General features: G+C 47.5%; 1 protein-coding gene across 1 annotated transcript in view; it reads left to right on the forward strand.

Moving 5' to 3' along the window:
- LOC121688031 (solute carrier organic anion transporter family member 5A1) overlaps positions 1–14,376 on the forward strand; it is a 54,150-nt gene that overhangs the window by 25,773 nt on the left and 14,001 nt on the right. Inside the window, exons 3-5 of the mRNA XM_042067334.1 lie at positions 4,972–5,104; positions 5,740–5,954; positions 10,713–10,877. Coding sequence (XP_041923268.1) covers positions 4,972–5,104; positions 5,740–5,954; positions 10,713–10,877 — 513 coding nt within the window. The remainder of the gene's footprint in view (positions 1–4,971; positions 5,105–5,739; positions 5,955–10,712; positions 10,878–14,376) is intronic.

Here is a 14,376-nt window from a genome sequence, read left to right on the forward strand (position 1 = left end):
GTCATGGTTTGGGTCATGCTTGTTGTGGTTACCTTTTGCATGAGTGTATGTTTGTGTGTGTGTGTGTGTGTGTGTGTGTGTGTGTGTGTTGTGAGAGACAGAGTGAGTGTGTTTGCATCCCATTCACCTCTAAGTGATTAATGGACATTTTCCCTGTCACATTTTCAGGATGGAAAGAAAAAGAAAAGGTCAGACTAAAATGACAGCTGCATGATTTATCCCAGAGCGCTCCAAGCAGATGCCTCATCCATCCGTGCTGTGCAGTAACGTGCACAAAAGGCACTTGGTCAGTTTAGTTTTAGCCTGAGGTCAGCGTATTTTTCTCTTACGTAACTCCAGTCCCTGGTCTATCAGGCCAATTAGAACACTGCTGACAAACACTTCACAAACTTCCCTCAGTATCTTTTTCAGCTAACTTTCTTATCACTTTAGTAAACAACAGACAGGAACGATGTCATGATGTGAATCCACCGCATTAATCATCTGGTGTGTGTGTGTGTGTGTGTGTGTGTGTGTGTGTGTGTGTGTGTGTGTGTGTGTGTGTGTGTGTGTGTGTGTGTGTGTGTGAGTGTGAATGTGTGTGTGTGTGGGTGTGTGTATATGTATGTGTGTGGGATAAAACATTCAGGCCTGTCAACTTCTACCCTCTTCAGACCACAGTTTTTGAGAAATAATATTGTACATAGAAAGTACTAAACGTTTGCTATTTGCACTAAGTAAGGCTATGGGTAGAGTAGTATGAAATGTTAGTAATTCTTACACTATGGCTATAAAACAAATGACTGAGGGAAATGGGTTGGCAGGATTAGGTCATTATTTGGAGTTCTCAACCTTGCCAGTTATTGCCATGTGTTTCCCACATGGCATCTGTTATTGTGGGTCCCAGTATTGGATATACAGTAGGTTTGAGTGTGTGGATGGTGTAGTAATATTTTATATCATTTCATCATAGACTTGCCTTTTAACAATCATTAGAGTCAAACACACTCCACACCATGTCTGCCCAGGATTTGTGAGGTTAGTCCTGCTCCATTTCTAATGCAGTGTGGCTCTTATGGAGCTGTTAAGTTAAAAGCCATGAGATGATTTCACTTAGTGATGGTGTCATGGACTCTCAGTGACACGCCTAACCAACGGGGCACTCTACTAGATTACCTCCAGTCTAATCTGTGGGGAGTCATGTGGTCAATACATCAGTGCACTGGATGAGATTGGAGGACAGAGATGGGGTGGAGTGTCACAAGCTAACTGGGGATATTGTTTTATTTACAAGCTCGCCCCTCGGCCGTGGGTCTTTAGGTGCCATCATGACATGATTACATTGTTACACCAAAGTCACTTTATCGAAATTGCTTGTCAGGTATTTGTGGTGTTTTTTAGCTTTGCCAACCGATTAAAGTTTATGACTATTGGTCATATTCTACTAAGTTTACGGTCACACATAATAACTTCATCCTCCTCATCTGTGCGTGTGAAAGATTACAGTATGTCACTGTTAAAATCCCACGCCAAATCACTTTGATGCAGTGGCCTGAGGTTTGGGCCAGAGGCTCTCTTATGTCAGTAGAGAGCCGCCCGGTGAGAGAGCTGTGCTACTCTGACTTACTTTGATGATGGCTGATACTCTGATGGGGCTCTCAAAGACCGGCTCATTTTTTAGAAAATGGGATACGTCCCCCACCCCACCCCCCTTTAGTTCATGCGTGAGCTTTTGGTCTCTGGTCCAGTACACTGCACACTGCATTCGCCTGATAAGAGGATTTATCAACTGTGTGTGTGTGTGTGTGTGTGTGTGTGTGTGTGTGTGTGTGTGTGTGTGTGTGTGCGCGCGCTTGCGTGTGCATGCGTTTGTGTGTGTGTGTGTGTGTGTGTGTGTGTGTGTGTGTGTTTGTGCCTGTTTGTGTGAAGTGTCCCTGCAGAGCTTTTAGAGAGACTACAGTGTTTAATTAGCCAATTGAAAAAGGACTGAATAGATATTTATTTCTACCAGTCCCCTGCTCCTCTGTGTTGTTCTATGAGCCTGAAAGCTGGGCATAGTGGGCAGGGTTTCCCCCTTACACAGAGCTTTAGGACATCCGCTACATTTCACCCATTCAGTGCAAATGGCTGAGCACAGTTAAGGAGAGTTTTACCCTTCACATCTTTCTGTTTTTTGAACTTTAAAGGAGTGTGCGTGTGTGCGTGCGTGCGTGCGTGCGTGCGTGCGTGCGTGCGTGCGTGCGTGTGTGTGTTTTGTTGCTGCTGTTCAAAGGTGCTCCCGTTGTTGGTGTGGGTGTCTCCAATGGGTATGCAGAAGGAGATTAAGACAGATGAGGTCTGTGAGTGTGTGACTCGGGAGAGGGTCCGGTCATGTGACCAAGACTGCCTTAGGTCATGCCAGCAGGGTCTCCGCACTCACTATGATTCATTGTATTGGAGTGTCCGACTCATTCTTTCTTTCCCTTCACTCTCTCTCTCTCTCTCTCTCTCTCTCTATCTGTTTCTCTTGCCGGTCAATATCTTTTTCTTCATTATCTTCATTAACCCTTTTCTGCCCATCTTTCTCTAGTTCCTTTTTAACAGAGATCCGCTATATCCACTGGGAAGAAAACCTCTCGCTAAGGCAATCCACAAACCCCAGCCTCTGTGTCTTGTCCCCCCCCCCCCCCCCCCCCCTCTCTCTCTTCCTCTGTCTCTGTGCCATGTCCTACACCGCCCGCTCATAGGACGTCTCCAGCGTGTGTGTCTGGTGTCTGTGTGTGTGTCTGTGTGTGTGTGTGTGTGTCTCCTCCCATGTGTTTATTAGGATAACAGAGTGTGGAAGTTGTGTGTCTGGTAAATAGTCTTTTGGTATTTTTAGAAATAGTTGATTATGCTGATTATGAAATGTTTCACTGTTTTGATAACAGGGGAAAAGTCATACAGTCTGTCTGGCTGCCCTTCAGGAAGTTATGAGCTGCCGATTAATGGAAGGCACTGCAAACACGCTGATCCGCTTCTCTGGCATAGACTCTGTGTGTGTGTGTGTGTGTGTGTGTATTTGCATGTGTGTGTCTCCAGTCTGTCTGTGAGCCTAGTGGAATAGTACATTTTGTTTTGGTGTCTGTGTGTGTGTACGTATGTGAGTTTTACAGAGCGAGTGTGTGTGTTTGTTTGTGTGTGTGTGTGTGCATCGGTGTGTGTTTCTTTTATGTGTTTACCTATTTTGACAGTGTGTGTGGTTATTGAGGCAGGTCTGTGTGTTCTGTGCATGTCAGCTTACCTACATAGTCCATGTTATATGGGAGCATGTGTGTGTGATGTTGAAACTGTGAGTGTGTGTTTGTTTTAATATGTGTGGTCATATTTGAGGACCTCGCAGAGTCAAAGTGTGGTTTGTGTGTGTGCCCCTGTGTTACATAACCTGGCCTGGGTGTTATGCCTGGCAGCTGGGACACTGGGATTACAGATTAGGTCTGGCGGTGGGCATCCAGGCGTGGGCTCCGCAGCCTGGCACTGTGTGTGTGTGTGTGTGTGTGTGTGTGTGTGTGTGTGTGTGTGTGTGTGTGTATTGCCCCAAGCCAGCCGTCACTGCTGAAACACACACACAATGTCTCTCTTATACACACACAAACACGTGACACTGAGAGTTTGGGATGTGGCTCAGGGGCCACAGGCTCGGCAGGGCTGTATTGTTTTGTTCCAGTTGTACTCATAAGTAGTATCTCCCAGTCATATCTCCCAGTTATGAGCAGGAAGTTAGAACACCCTCTGAAGTCGTAATTCCTACTCGTCAGCTCGTTCGAAACCCAACTACCCCAAGTTCGAATCTCCAAGATTGCTGCGTCCATTAACTGTAAAGGAGAGTGTGTGTGTATGAGAGAGAGAGAGACAGAGAGAGAGAGTTTTTGTCTGTGAATAGCTGTAATTCAGCCAGTATTGTTGAAACCATACACACATCCGCTCATACTCCCCCACAGATACAAGCATGTAAAGATACACAAGCACACAGTTGCACACTCACACTCACACACACACACACACACACACACACGCACACACACATGCACACACACACACACACACACACACTCACACAGGAATCTCTCCAACCCCAATGTGTCAGCTCACACTCAGACATGCAGGTTATTAAAATACACTTGCTGGCTGTGCAGGACCATAAAGCCAGGTTAATGCTGAAATTCAGTGCATCACACAGATACGCAAAAAAGCGTACTGTGGCAACTGTGGCCAGGTGCCTGCTGAGCACACACGCACACACACAGAGACTAGAACAGCCCCCACAAACCCCCACCCCCCCCCTCCCCACACACACACCTCTCCCTTTAGTAGTTCTTATTTTCCACTCTGCTCTGCATCAAGCTCATATCTTTCCCCTCCTGTAAAAGAGCACAGTGTCAAGCACCTGTCACATCTTCCTAATTTGTCTCTCCTCCTCCTCCTCCTCCTCCTCTGTCCAGTGGAGGAGCTCACTGGGCCGTGATGCCTGATGAGAGAAAGATAAAGGGAGCCATGGCCCCATGCTAATATCTTCTCCTTTTGCTCTCGCTCTCTATTTCTCTCTTTCTCTCTCTCTCTCTCAAATTGAAATTCAAATTCAAAAGGAGCTTTCTATAGTGTTTGTTTGTTTGTGTGGGCATGTGTCCATGTGGCTGAGTGTATGTTCTTATTTAGGTGGTATACATTTCACCTCAGCATGTCCTTTCTTTATGGCAGGAATATACATAGTGAGCAGCAAGGAGGAGGCATTTCTCTCTCTCTACTCTCCCCTCTCTGTGTATCGCTCTTTCTCTTTCTGTCTCTCTCTGTCTGTCGGTCTCTTTTTCTCGCTCCCAGAAATGTCACTGGTTCTCCTCATGGGTGAGGCGGAAATGCCTGCCCTGCACCTGGGGGAGGCTAATATCTACGGATGTGAGCTTATTCTGGAACTGATAATTAAAATCTGTGTGTGTGTGTGTGTGTGTGTGTGTGTGTGTGTGTTTTTTTTTGCAGCCATCATGTACGTGATGGGGGCCCTGGGTCCAGCAGCGGGGTACCTGCTTGGCGGAGTTCTGATTGGGTTCTACGTGGACCCCAAAACCATAGTCAACATTGACCAGAGTGACCCACGCTTCGTGGGCAACTGGTGAGTGAGCTGGTCTTTATTTGTCTGTGTGTCTGTGTGTCTGTGTCTGTGATTGTGATTGTGATTGTGTTTGTGTGTGTGCACGTGTCAGTGTCGTATGAGTGAGTGCCATCAGTGTGTCATGATGTGTGTTTACCTGTGTAATGATGAGTTTGTGTGTGTGTGTGTGTACAAGCATTGCAGATCCACATTGGTCGACTCATGTCATCTGTACAGGAGGAGTGTGTGTGCTTTGTTGTAGCCAGGTTTTTGGTTTTGGCCCATGTTTGTATTCGCGAGTACGCATGTGAGTGTGTCAGCATTGCACTCTCAGACACACATGCACATGCACACACACACACACACACACACACACACACACACACACACACACAAGTTGATAGTGTGTTGTGGGTATTTATGAATACCTACAACAGGAGTCTGTGCACAGTTGTATGAAATATGTTGTCGGTGTGCATGGAGAACTGTGTGTGCGCGTGTGTGTGCGCGTGTGTGTGTGTGTGTGTGTGAGTGAGTGAGTGAGTGAGTGAGTGAGTGAGTGAGTGAGTGAGTGAGTGAGTGAGTGAGTGAGTGAGTGAGTGAGTGAGTGAGTGAGAGATTCCTCCACATCCTCAGCTTGTGACCTCCCCCCCCAGGTGGAGTGGCTTCCTGCTCTGCTCCATCGCCATGCTGCTCGTCATCTTCCCCATGTTCACCTTCCCCAAGAAGCTTCCGCCGCGCCACAAGAAGAAGAAGAAAAAGCTCAGCGCTGCCGACGACGTGTCCAGCGACGACGAGGTCATGAAGGAGAAGTCCAACAGCAAGGGCCAGACCGTCACCTCCTCCATGGGCTTCGGCAAGGACATCAAAGGTACGTCTGATGTATGGCCTCACACACCCTCCCCTGTGCTCTTTACTACAGATTTAACTCAATTTACTTTGTCATTTTCTCATTAACCCATTTGGCAGATGCTTTTCTTACGTTCTTGCGCTCTAACGTTCTTACCCAAAGCAAAGTCAAAGTCAAAGTCAAAGTCTGCGTCTGCTTTATTGTCAATTTCTTCACATGTCAAGACATACAAAGAGATAGAAATTACGTTTCCCACTATCCCACGGTGGAGACAAGACATATTTTACCAATTAGGTCCACAGACAAACATAACATTCAAGTAAACAATATAAAAAGTAAAAATAAGAAGGCACATACAATGAAGAAAATAAGAGCAGCAACATTTGAGTTGAAATTTTGCAATTGTGCATACAGCAGACAGTCAATATAATAGTGCAAAAGTCAGGCCAATAAATGGCTGAGGTAGTTCTGTTTTACCTAAGTATGCAAGTGGCATAGTGGTGCAAGTTATGTAAGAGCAGCAGAAGTGTGTTCAGAAGTGTTTTCAGGACAACAGGACAACAACAACAAGTTGCAAAGTGTGCAAGTGTGCAAGTGGAGTAGTGCAAGGCAGCCATTGTGGGTCCAAAGTCCAGGATGTTATGTAGCTGAGGGTGGAGGGGGGAGAGGGGGGAGAGAGTTCAGCATCCTAACAGCCTGGTGTACATGTATGAAGCTGTTGGTGAGTCTGGTGGTGCGGGAGCGCAGGCTTCTGTACCTCTTCCCAGAGGGCAGTTGATCAAACAAATTGTGAGCGGGGTGACTTGCATCACTCACAACTGTGGTCGCCTTGCGGGTGAGGTGGGTGGTGTAAATGTCCTTCAGGGAGGGGAGTGAAGCACCAATAATCCTTCCAGCTGTGTTCACTATGCACTGCAGGGCTTTCCTGTTGTATTCAGTGCAGCTTCTGCCCCACACAGCGATACAGCTTGATAGGATGTTCTCAATGGTGCCTCGGTAGAATGTGGTCATGATGGCTGGTGGAGCACTTGCTCGCCTGAGTTTCTGCAGGAAGTACAGGCGGCGCTGAGCTTTCTTCGCCAGTGATGCAGTGTTGGTGGTCCAGGAGAGGTCTTCACTGATGTGCACCCCCAGGAATTTGGTGCTCCTCACTCTCTCCACCACAGCACCGTCGATGGTCAGTGGCAGGTGTTGGGTGTGACCTCTCCGGAAGTCAACAACAATCTCCTTGGTCTTGCTGACGTTCAGCAGGAGGTTGTTGTCCCTGCACCACGTGGTCAGAAGGTCGACCTCCAACCTGTATTGAGCCCTTGGTGATGAGACCCACCAGAGTTGTGTCGTCAGCAAAACGTCAAGTAATCAAATAATATCAGGGAAGAGAACAACAACAACAACAGTAGTAGCTGAAATAGCAATGACTGAGTGATTTTTTTTTTAATTCAATGGAGATGCTACAAAATGAAATCAAAAAGGAGAATTTCTGTAATCCACACTGACTCAGACGTGAGGGAGATTGGTGCAGCAGACGATGCTGGTTCATCTGCAGACTGAGGGGGATCCCCAGTGAAGTTCAAAGGGAAGGCAGAGGCTTGAAGATGAGACAGTTGTTGGCATGTGCTGTACTGATGGAACCAGCTCGTCCTGCGCATCAAACGGAACCGCCTTCGCCGAGGAAGGAAAGTCCGGGATTAATAGCAGTCATATTGTTCCTCTGCGGTGACGAGTCTGCTTTTAGCCTAAATGAGGTCCCCGGAGAACACCTACACAACTCATTAGAGCTCTCTGCTGCTGCTGAGCTAGACAAGATCCACACACACACACACACACACACACACACACACACATACACACGCACACACACTCACACACACACACTTCCTGTGTGAGAAAAGGCATGCACAGTGCTGCAGCACTTCAGACTAGGTGTGTGTGTATGTGCATCTGTGTGTGTGAGTGTGTGTTTAAAGTCTTTTTTAAAAATACATGCTCTGTATGAATTAAACAGGATGGTGCTGTCAAACTGCAGTTGCTTATTCAGTGTGTGAATAACAAATGTGGGAGCTAATGATTGTCCATTTATATATATATATATATATATATATATATATATATATATATATATATATATATGTATGTATGTATGTATGTATGTAGTGTATAAGAGAGAGGGACTGTATGAGAGAGAGGGAAAGAGGGGAAAAGCCCTACATGGCCTCTTGTGTGATATTTCTCCCTTCCTCTTAATTGCATGCACCAATTCATTGTTGACTTCTGTCGGGTGGCTTCTCTGCTCTTACAATAAGAGGCCCTCTGTACGGGAAACTGACTGTAAACAGACAGACATCTTATTTGTTCTGAGGGAAATTTAGGGACACTGCAAGAACAGTTGTTAAACAAATTAATATGAACAATATGAACTCATCAACTGTTTTCAGTGACTGAACGTTGTTCACATAACACGCTGGTGGTGATCTATTATTATCCACTTTGGGCCCTATGCTTACCACATCTGCATTAGGTTTTTAATAACAGCATGTAGAGCCATCCATTATTCCCTCGTTTGGAAATGGTGAAAAAAAAATTTTGAGGCATTTTACGCTCATCATTTAACCATCTGCCTTTTACTCCCGAATTAGACCGACATTAGCATTTCCCCTGAAATGGAACGCGGCAATTACCATTTTAATTATTATGATCCCATTTTGCACTGCTTCATGCTCGTGGTTAACAGGTGCTGTGGTGAATATCTACGCTTTAACCAGATTAGCCGAATTAGACTTGCGGGAATCCGGGGGCCCTCGGAGACCCAGCTTTCAGCGATATCCCTGTCTAGGGCTTGTGGGATATCGTTTTGAATCGTGAAGAACGGGCAGACAACGAAATGTAACATTAACGTGTATTTATTAATACAAAAATAGTTTAAATAACAAAACAAAAAAACAGTGTGGAAAAACTGACCAGAAGCCACTACAAAACAAGGCCTAGAAAGTAGGCCTCTGCAGCCAGGCGCTCACTCCTGCTCTCTTACCCCAGGAAGTGGAAAAAATGATGGTGGTTGCTCGGGGCCCGAGGCTGGCCCTAGCGGCGGCAACAAAAAGTGATCTCCGAAGCGAGCAAGAGCGAGAGCTCAGATATGACGCCAGCCAGCCACTTATAAAGGGGCAGGCGGCCGTGACGTCCAATTGCATCACCACACCAATCAGCTGCACCAATCGGCCTAGAAGACACACAATGAGAGAACAGACACAAGGAACACACAGAAACGACTCACAGGGTCGTAACAGTTATATATCATTTTGAAATATGTAAAAAGGTGACAGTGGCAAGGTGTATTCTGCCTGATTGGGTGCCTGCCTGATAAGACACACTGTTTGAGTTCTAAGATGTTATCTGTTTATGTTAACACCCTAAATTCTGCTTGCCAGGTGTCTCGCCAGGTGTATTAGATAAGGGTTTCCTATGAACTCGGCAGGCATGAAGTCAGACATCTGGGATGAGAGTTAGGCAACCCCAATGACCCCTGCTTACCGCCCCAGTGCTTTAAACCATCACTGAGCGACGCTGTGTAACCCAGTTCCACTCTCCCTTTTAAATATCTGGGTTAGTGAGATTAGCACACAACAGAGGCGCAGTGTCTCCGATCCCTGACTTTTTAGAGCGGTCTCCGCTCTGAATTCCTCAGACCCTGGCCTAATTAAACTCTCAAAGCACATAATCCTGTTCCTTTTCTTCACGCCCCAGGCTTTGGGTGATTTTCCACTTTTTTTTTTCCGGCGGGGAGGCTGCCGTGTGTAACGTGACAAGTCATAGGTCCAGGAGCAAATAAAAGGCTGATTACGGGGGATTAGCATTCCTGAACAATGGCGCAGAGTGGAGCATGTTAAGCTACGTTTGGGGCACAGTGCTGTCTGAGGTGGCATAAGAGTCCTTAGTGTTGTTCTCAGTCAAGTTTAAGGAACACACACACACACACACACACACACACACACACACACACACACACACACACACACACACACACACACACACATACTGTACATACACACTGTTGGGAAACCAGAGCTCTTGAACCATTTCAGAACCAATTCATTTAAGAATCCATTTGCGTGGTTTGCACTGAAGCGTGGTAAGCAGTCGGCCCGTGTGTTCAGTACCCCAATGTTGCAAGTCTCTGCCTAGCACCTTCTAGATCCCACACTCAGTCCACCAAGATTAAAAACACAATGTTTAGACTAGAGGTTGTGTTGTAGCGTTTTGGTAGGACAACGTGAACAAACTTTGAGAATGTTTCTCTCATCAACTATATATTCACCCATTCTCTGCTAAAGTGAGGGCCTGCGTTTTGTAGTTTTGCTGTGTTGAAAAGACAGTTTAATCTAATCTGATTGAATGCACTTTACTTTCTGCCTCATTTCAGACAGAGCCAGCCAAAACAGCTTATTTCTAGCATGGCATCTCTCTGCTGTGTACTTGCGTGTTTGTCTGTCTGGAGCAATGTGATGGACAGGCCTGGTGATGAAGCAGTCGCCGGGTGACCCCCTGGTGTGACGAATGTCCTCTGGCCAGCTCCGAGGGCACGCTTGCCCTCTGCTGCAGTGGCATGTTGCTGTGGCCAGTGTGAAGGGGACACACACTCACTAACATGAACTTTCTTTTGTGTGTGTGTGTGTGTGCGTGCGCGTGTGTGTGTGTGTGCGTGTGTGTGTGTGCGTGTCTGTGCGTGTCTGTGCGTGCGTGTGTGTGTGTGTGTGCGTGTGTGCGTGTGTGGTCACTCTTTAGACATGCCCAAGGCGGCAGTGCGGATCCTGAGCAACATGACGTTCCTGTTTGTCAGCCTGTCCTACACGGCCGAGAGCGCCATCGTCACCGCCTTCATCACCTTCATCCCCAAGTTCATCGAGTCGCAGTTCGGCATCCCCGCATCCAGTGCCAGCATCTACACCGGTAAGACAGCATGCTCTGGGACCGCTTGCTTATGAAAACGTACGTTATTTTCTCCCTGATCTCAACCTTTACCCCTTTCACTATCTCCAGTTCTCTTCTGCTTCTCCTCTCCTCTCTTCGGTCTTTTGTCTGTTCTGACTGGTTGTGCTCTGTGCTCTGTTGCTCTATGCTCTCTGTCTACACCTCTACTACTACACATCCCCCTTTCTTTTTTCCTTCCTCTTCTTCTTTTTTTTTCTTCCTCTTCCTCCCCTATTCTTCTTCTCGCTTTCACATCTCTGATGTCTCACTGGCAATCATTTTTCTCACTACCTGCCATCTGTTTCAAACTCTCTCTCTCTCTCTCTCAAACACACACACACACACACACACACACACACACACACATACACACACACACAGAAGCAGGCACCATTTAGCACAAAGATGACAACATGAGAGAAGACATTTTTGTTTTCTTAGATGCCCATCTTGCCCTCAGGCACGAGATGAGGGCCACACAGACATGTAGGAACAGCACAAGGTGTCCATGTCTGCCCCCACCATACCTGCGCTGTGCCTCTATGCCTTTATGTGTGCAGCAAAGAGCCTGTCATGCTTATCAGCGCACAGCCAACTAGTAGCGTCCTCTCCAACAGTTCTGGCCCCAGATCTGATAGAACTGTGATGGAACTGAACCTGGGTCTCGATCCTGCTTGGATCAGGGTTGGCTTCAGTCCAGATGTCCTTGTGCTTTATGAACTGATGACCAGAGCACCTTTTTGGGTCGGGTTTGGACCTTGATTCGGTGCACCCTTGTCTCGTTTAGGGCAGGCCTGGGCTCTCCTCATCCAGGTCCTCTCAGGTGCTGATAGCCGGAGCGGCGGTCACCTCAGCATGCTTTAAAGTCCATCTGATCTGCACCAGTGTCTTTCCAACGAGTAGCTGTATTTAGATCAGTCCTGACCCTGATCTGGTGCAATTCTGCCTTACCTGGGCCTGACCAGGTTGGCCTCCTCCCAGAGTCGGCCAGACTCCTGGACCACTAGCCAGAGCAGCAGGCAGTGCTGGGCAGTAAGTGCTGCACTCTGGACGCTCCCCTGAGACCCAAGCAGGCCTGTAAGAATAGCCACAGCGGACTCTCTGTGTCCTTCAGTCCGTTAGCATCCTGTCACAACACGGTGGTTGATACATGAGACACTATCCTTATGATTACACGCACACACACACACACACACACACCATTGTATTATGGAAACGTTGAGATTGAGCACCACAATCTGCAATAAAGCATGACCAGCCCTCCTGCGTCAAAAGCGACCATATTGCCAACCAGCAGGCCACAGATTCAGCGGTGCGGGCTGCTTCCTCAGCCCTGTTGCCAAGGATACTGCCAGAGAGAGACAATTTGGTTGTATGGTTACCGTGACTACTCCACACACGCACGACATGGATGTCTTGCTTAAGTGGAGTGACACACACAAGGACATCCGCTGCTTAGTGATGCTCGGAGATTACTGGACTGGAAGTCCATGGCCAGCAACTTTGCAGTGTACTCTAATAGATTACATCCGGTCCAATCATTTAAACCAAATTGGTAAAAAGGCCTTGGAGAGCTTGTTGTCAAGGTGATCCCTGTAATTTGTCATAAAACAGACCTTCCACATAAGCCCAGGACATTAAGATTTGTGTGTGTGTGTGTGTGTGTGCATTTTTAGCAAGTACTAATGAGAAATATTAGAAACCTATCAGTGTGTTCTTAACCATGCGTGCCACTGCCTATGCCACTCAGTCATAGTGGTAAATGTACTTAGAGTGTGTTCACGGGCAGTAATGGCAGACTATGTTCACTTTAATGGATTTGAAGCCAATTATAAATCAGGCACATACACAAAGGCTCTGACTCACAGAGTTAATATGTCCTTCCTCTCTAGCCGTGGCAGCATGCTGACGTTGCTGGGTCTGGCTTTCACTCCGAAAGAACATTTATAATACAGATGTTTATATGTTTTAACAAGCTCAACTTCACTCATTAAGGACTGCTGCAGCAGATGATCTTTTGAATGGAAACAAAGTGAGGCAGTGTGAACTCACATCTCCATCTCCCTTTAGCCCAGCACACAGACTCTCATGCAGCGGCACGTCTCATATGAGTCTCATGGTGGCTCCCCTGAGAGAGAGAGAGAGAGAGAGAGAGAGAGAGAGAGAGAGAGGAAACAAGAGGTAGAGAGAGAGGGAAAGAGAGAGGGAGAGAGAGAGAGAATGAGACAGGGAGTCACTGACACTGAACAAGGATCTCAGGACAAAAGTAGGTACATTTAAATATGTATCTGTACATTATAGAGAAACCATGCATACATAATGAAACCAAAGAAGCTGGCAAAACAACAACAACAACAACAACAGCAAGAAACATGGTGGCTGCTGATCGAACAAGAGGGAGAGAGAGCAAAAGAGAGGGGTGGGGGTGAGTGTGTGTGTGTGTGAGAGAGAGAGAGAGAGAGAGTAAGATAATGAGTGAGAGAGAGAGAATGAGTGTGAGAGGGAGAGAGAGTGGGAGAGAGAGTGGGAGAGAGAGTGGGAGAGAGAGAGGGAGAGAGAGAGGAAGAGAATGAGTGTGAGAGAGAGAGAGAGGCTATCTGTCAGCCCACCCGGCTCATTAGTGCCCATCCTGATGATGAGACGTGACGTGACCCAGCGTGATGTGCTGTAGCATTCTGTCTGGTCACTGCCCTCCCTGCCTCCACCCCCCTCCTCCCCATCCCTCCACCCCATTGCCGCTGCCAGCTGGCCACACCAGTCCCTCTGACATGGCCGAGTGTGGCATGGCCATACTGCCCGCACGACCTCTTCTTTCAGCCTTTCCCTCCAGCTCTCCACACCCCCACTCCCCCCACTGGCTCCAGCTCTCCACACCCCCACTCCCCCCACTGGCTCCAGCTCTCCACACCCCCAATCCCCCCACTGGCTCCAGCTCTCCACACCCCCAATCCCCCCACTGGCTCCGCAACACAGCTTCCCAGTGAGCTCTGCTCATCAAGGCCATGCCCTGATGTGGTGTTTTGCACCTGGTTGTTGTTGTTGTTGATGTTGTCCTTTCCTACATACCTCCACCGGCCCTCTCTTCACCACTGGTTGTCGGGTGGTTGTTGTTGTGTGGTTGACATCCTCCCTGACTCCCTGTCTCCCTCCCATCTCCTCCAACCCCACTGCTCCCCACAGCCTCTCCAGGGAGTCCTGCTTGGCATGACCGTACACACGCTTTGACTCAGACAGCACATCTTTAAGCAGCTCCTCTCTCTCTCTCTCTCTCTCTCTCTCTCTCTCTCTCTCTCTCTCTCTCTCTCTCTCTCTCTCCTTCCTTCTTTCTCCTGAGCCATCCATTTCCTGCGGCATTCCTTGTGTTTTCTTGTCCTCACCCCACGTCTTTCCTGTTTTTCCTCTTTCCCCTTCTTCACTATGTTTGCGTCTAAGTGCGCTCTTGCTTTTTTTCTCTTTTTCTCTCTTTTGCCTTACCTCC

The sequence above is a fragment of the Alosa sapidissima genome, chromosome 17 (genome assembly GCF_018492685.1).
Source record: "Alosa sapidissima isolate fAloSap1 chromosome 17, fAloSap1.pri, whole genome shotgun sequence".
Classification (NCBI taxonomy): domain Eukaryota; kingdom Metazoa; phylum Chordata; class Actinopteri; order Clupeiformes; family Clupeidae; genus Alosa; species Alosa sapidissima.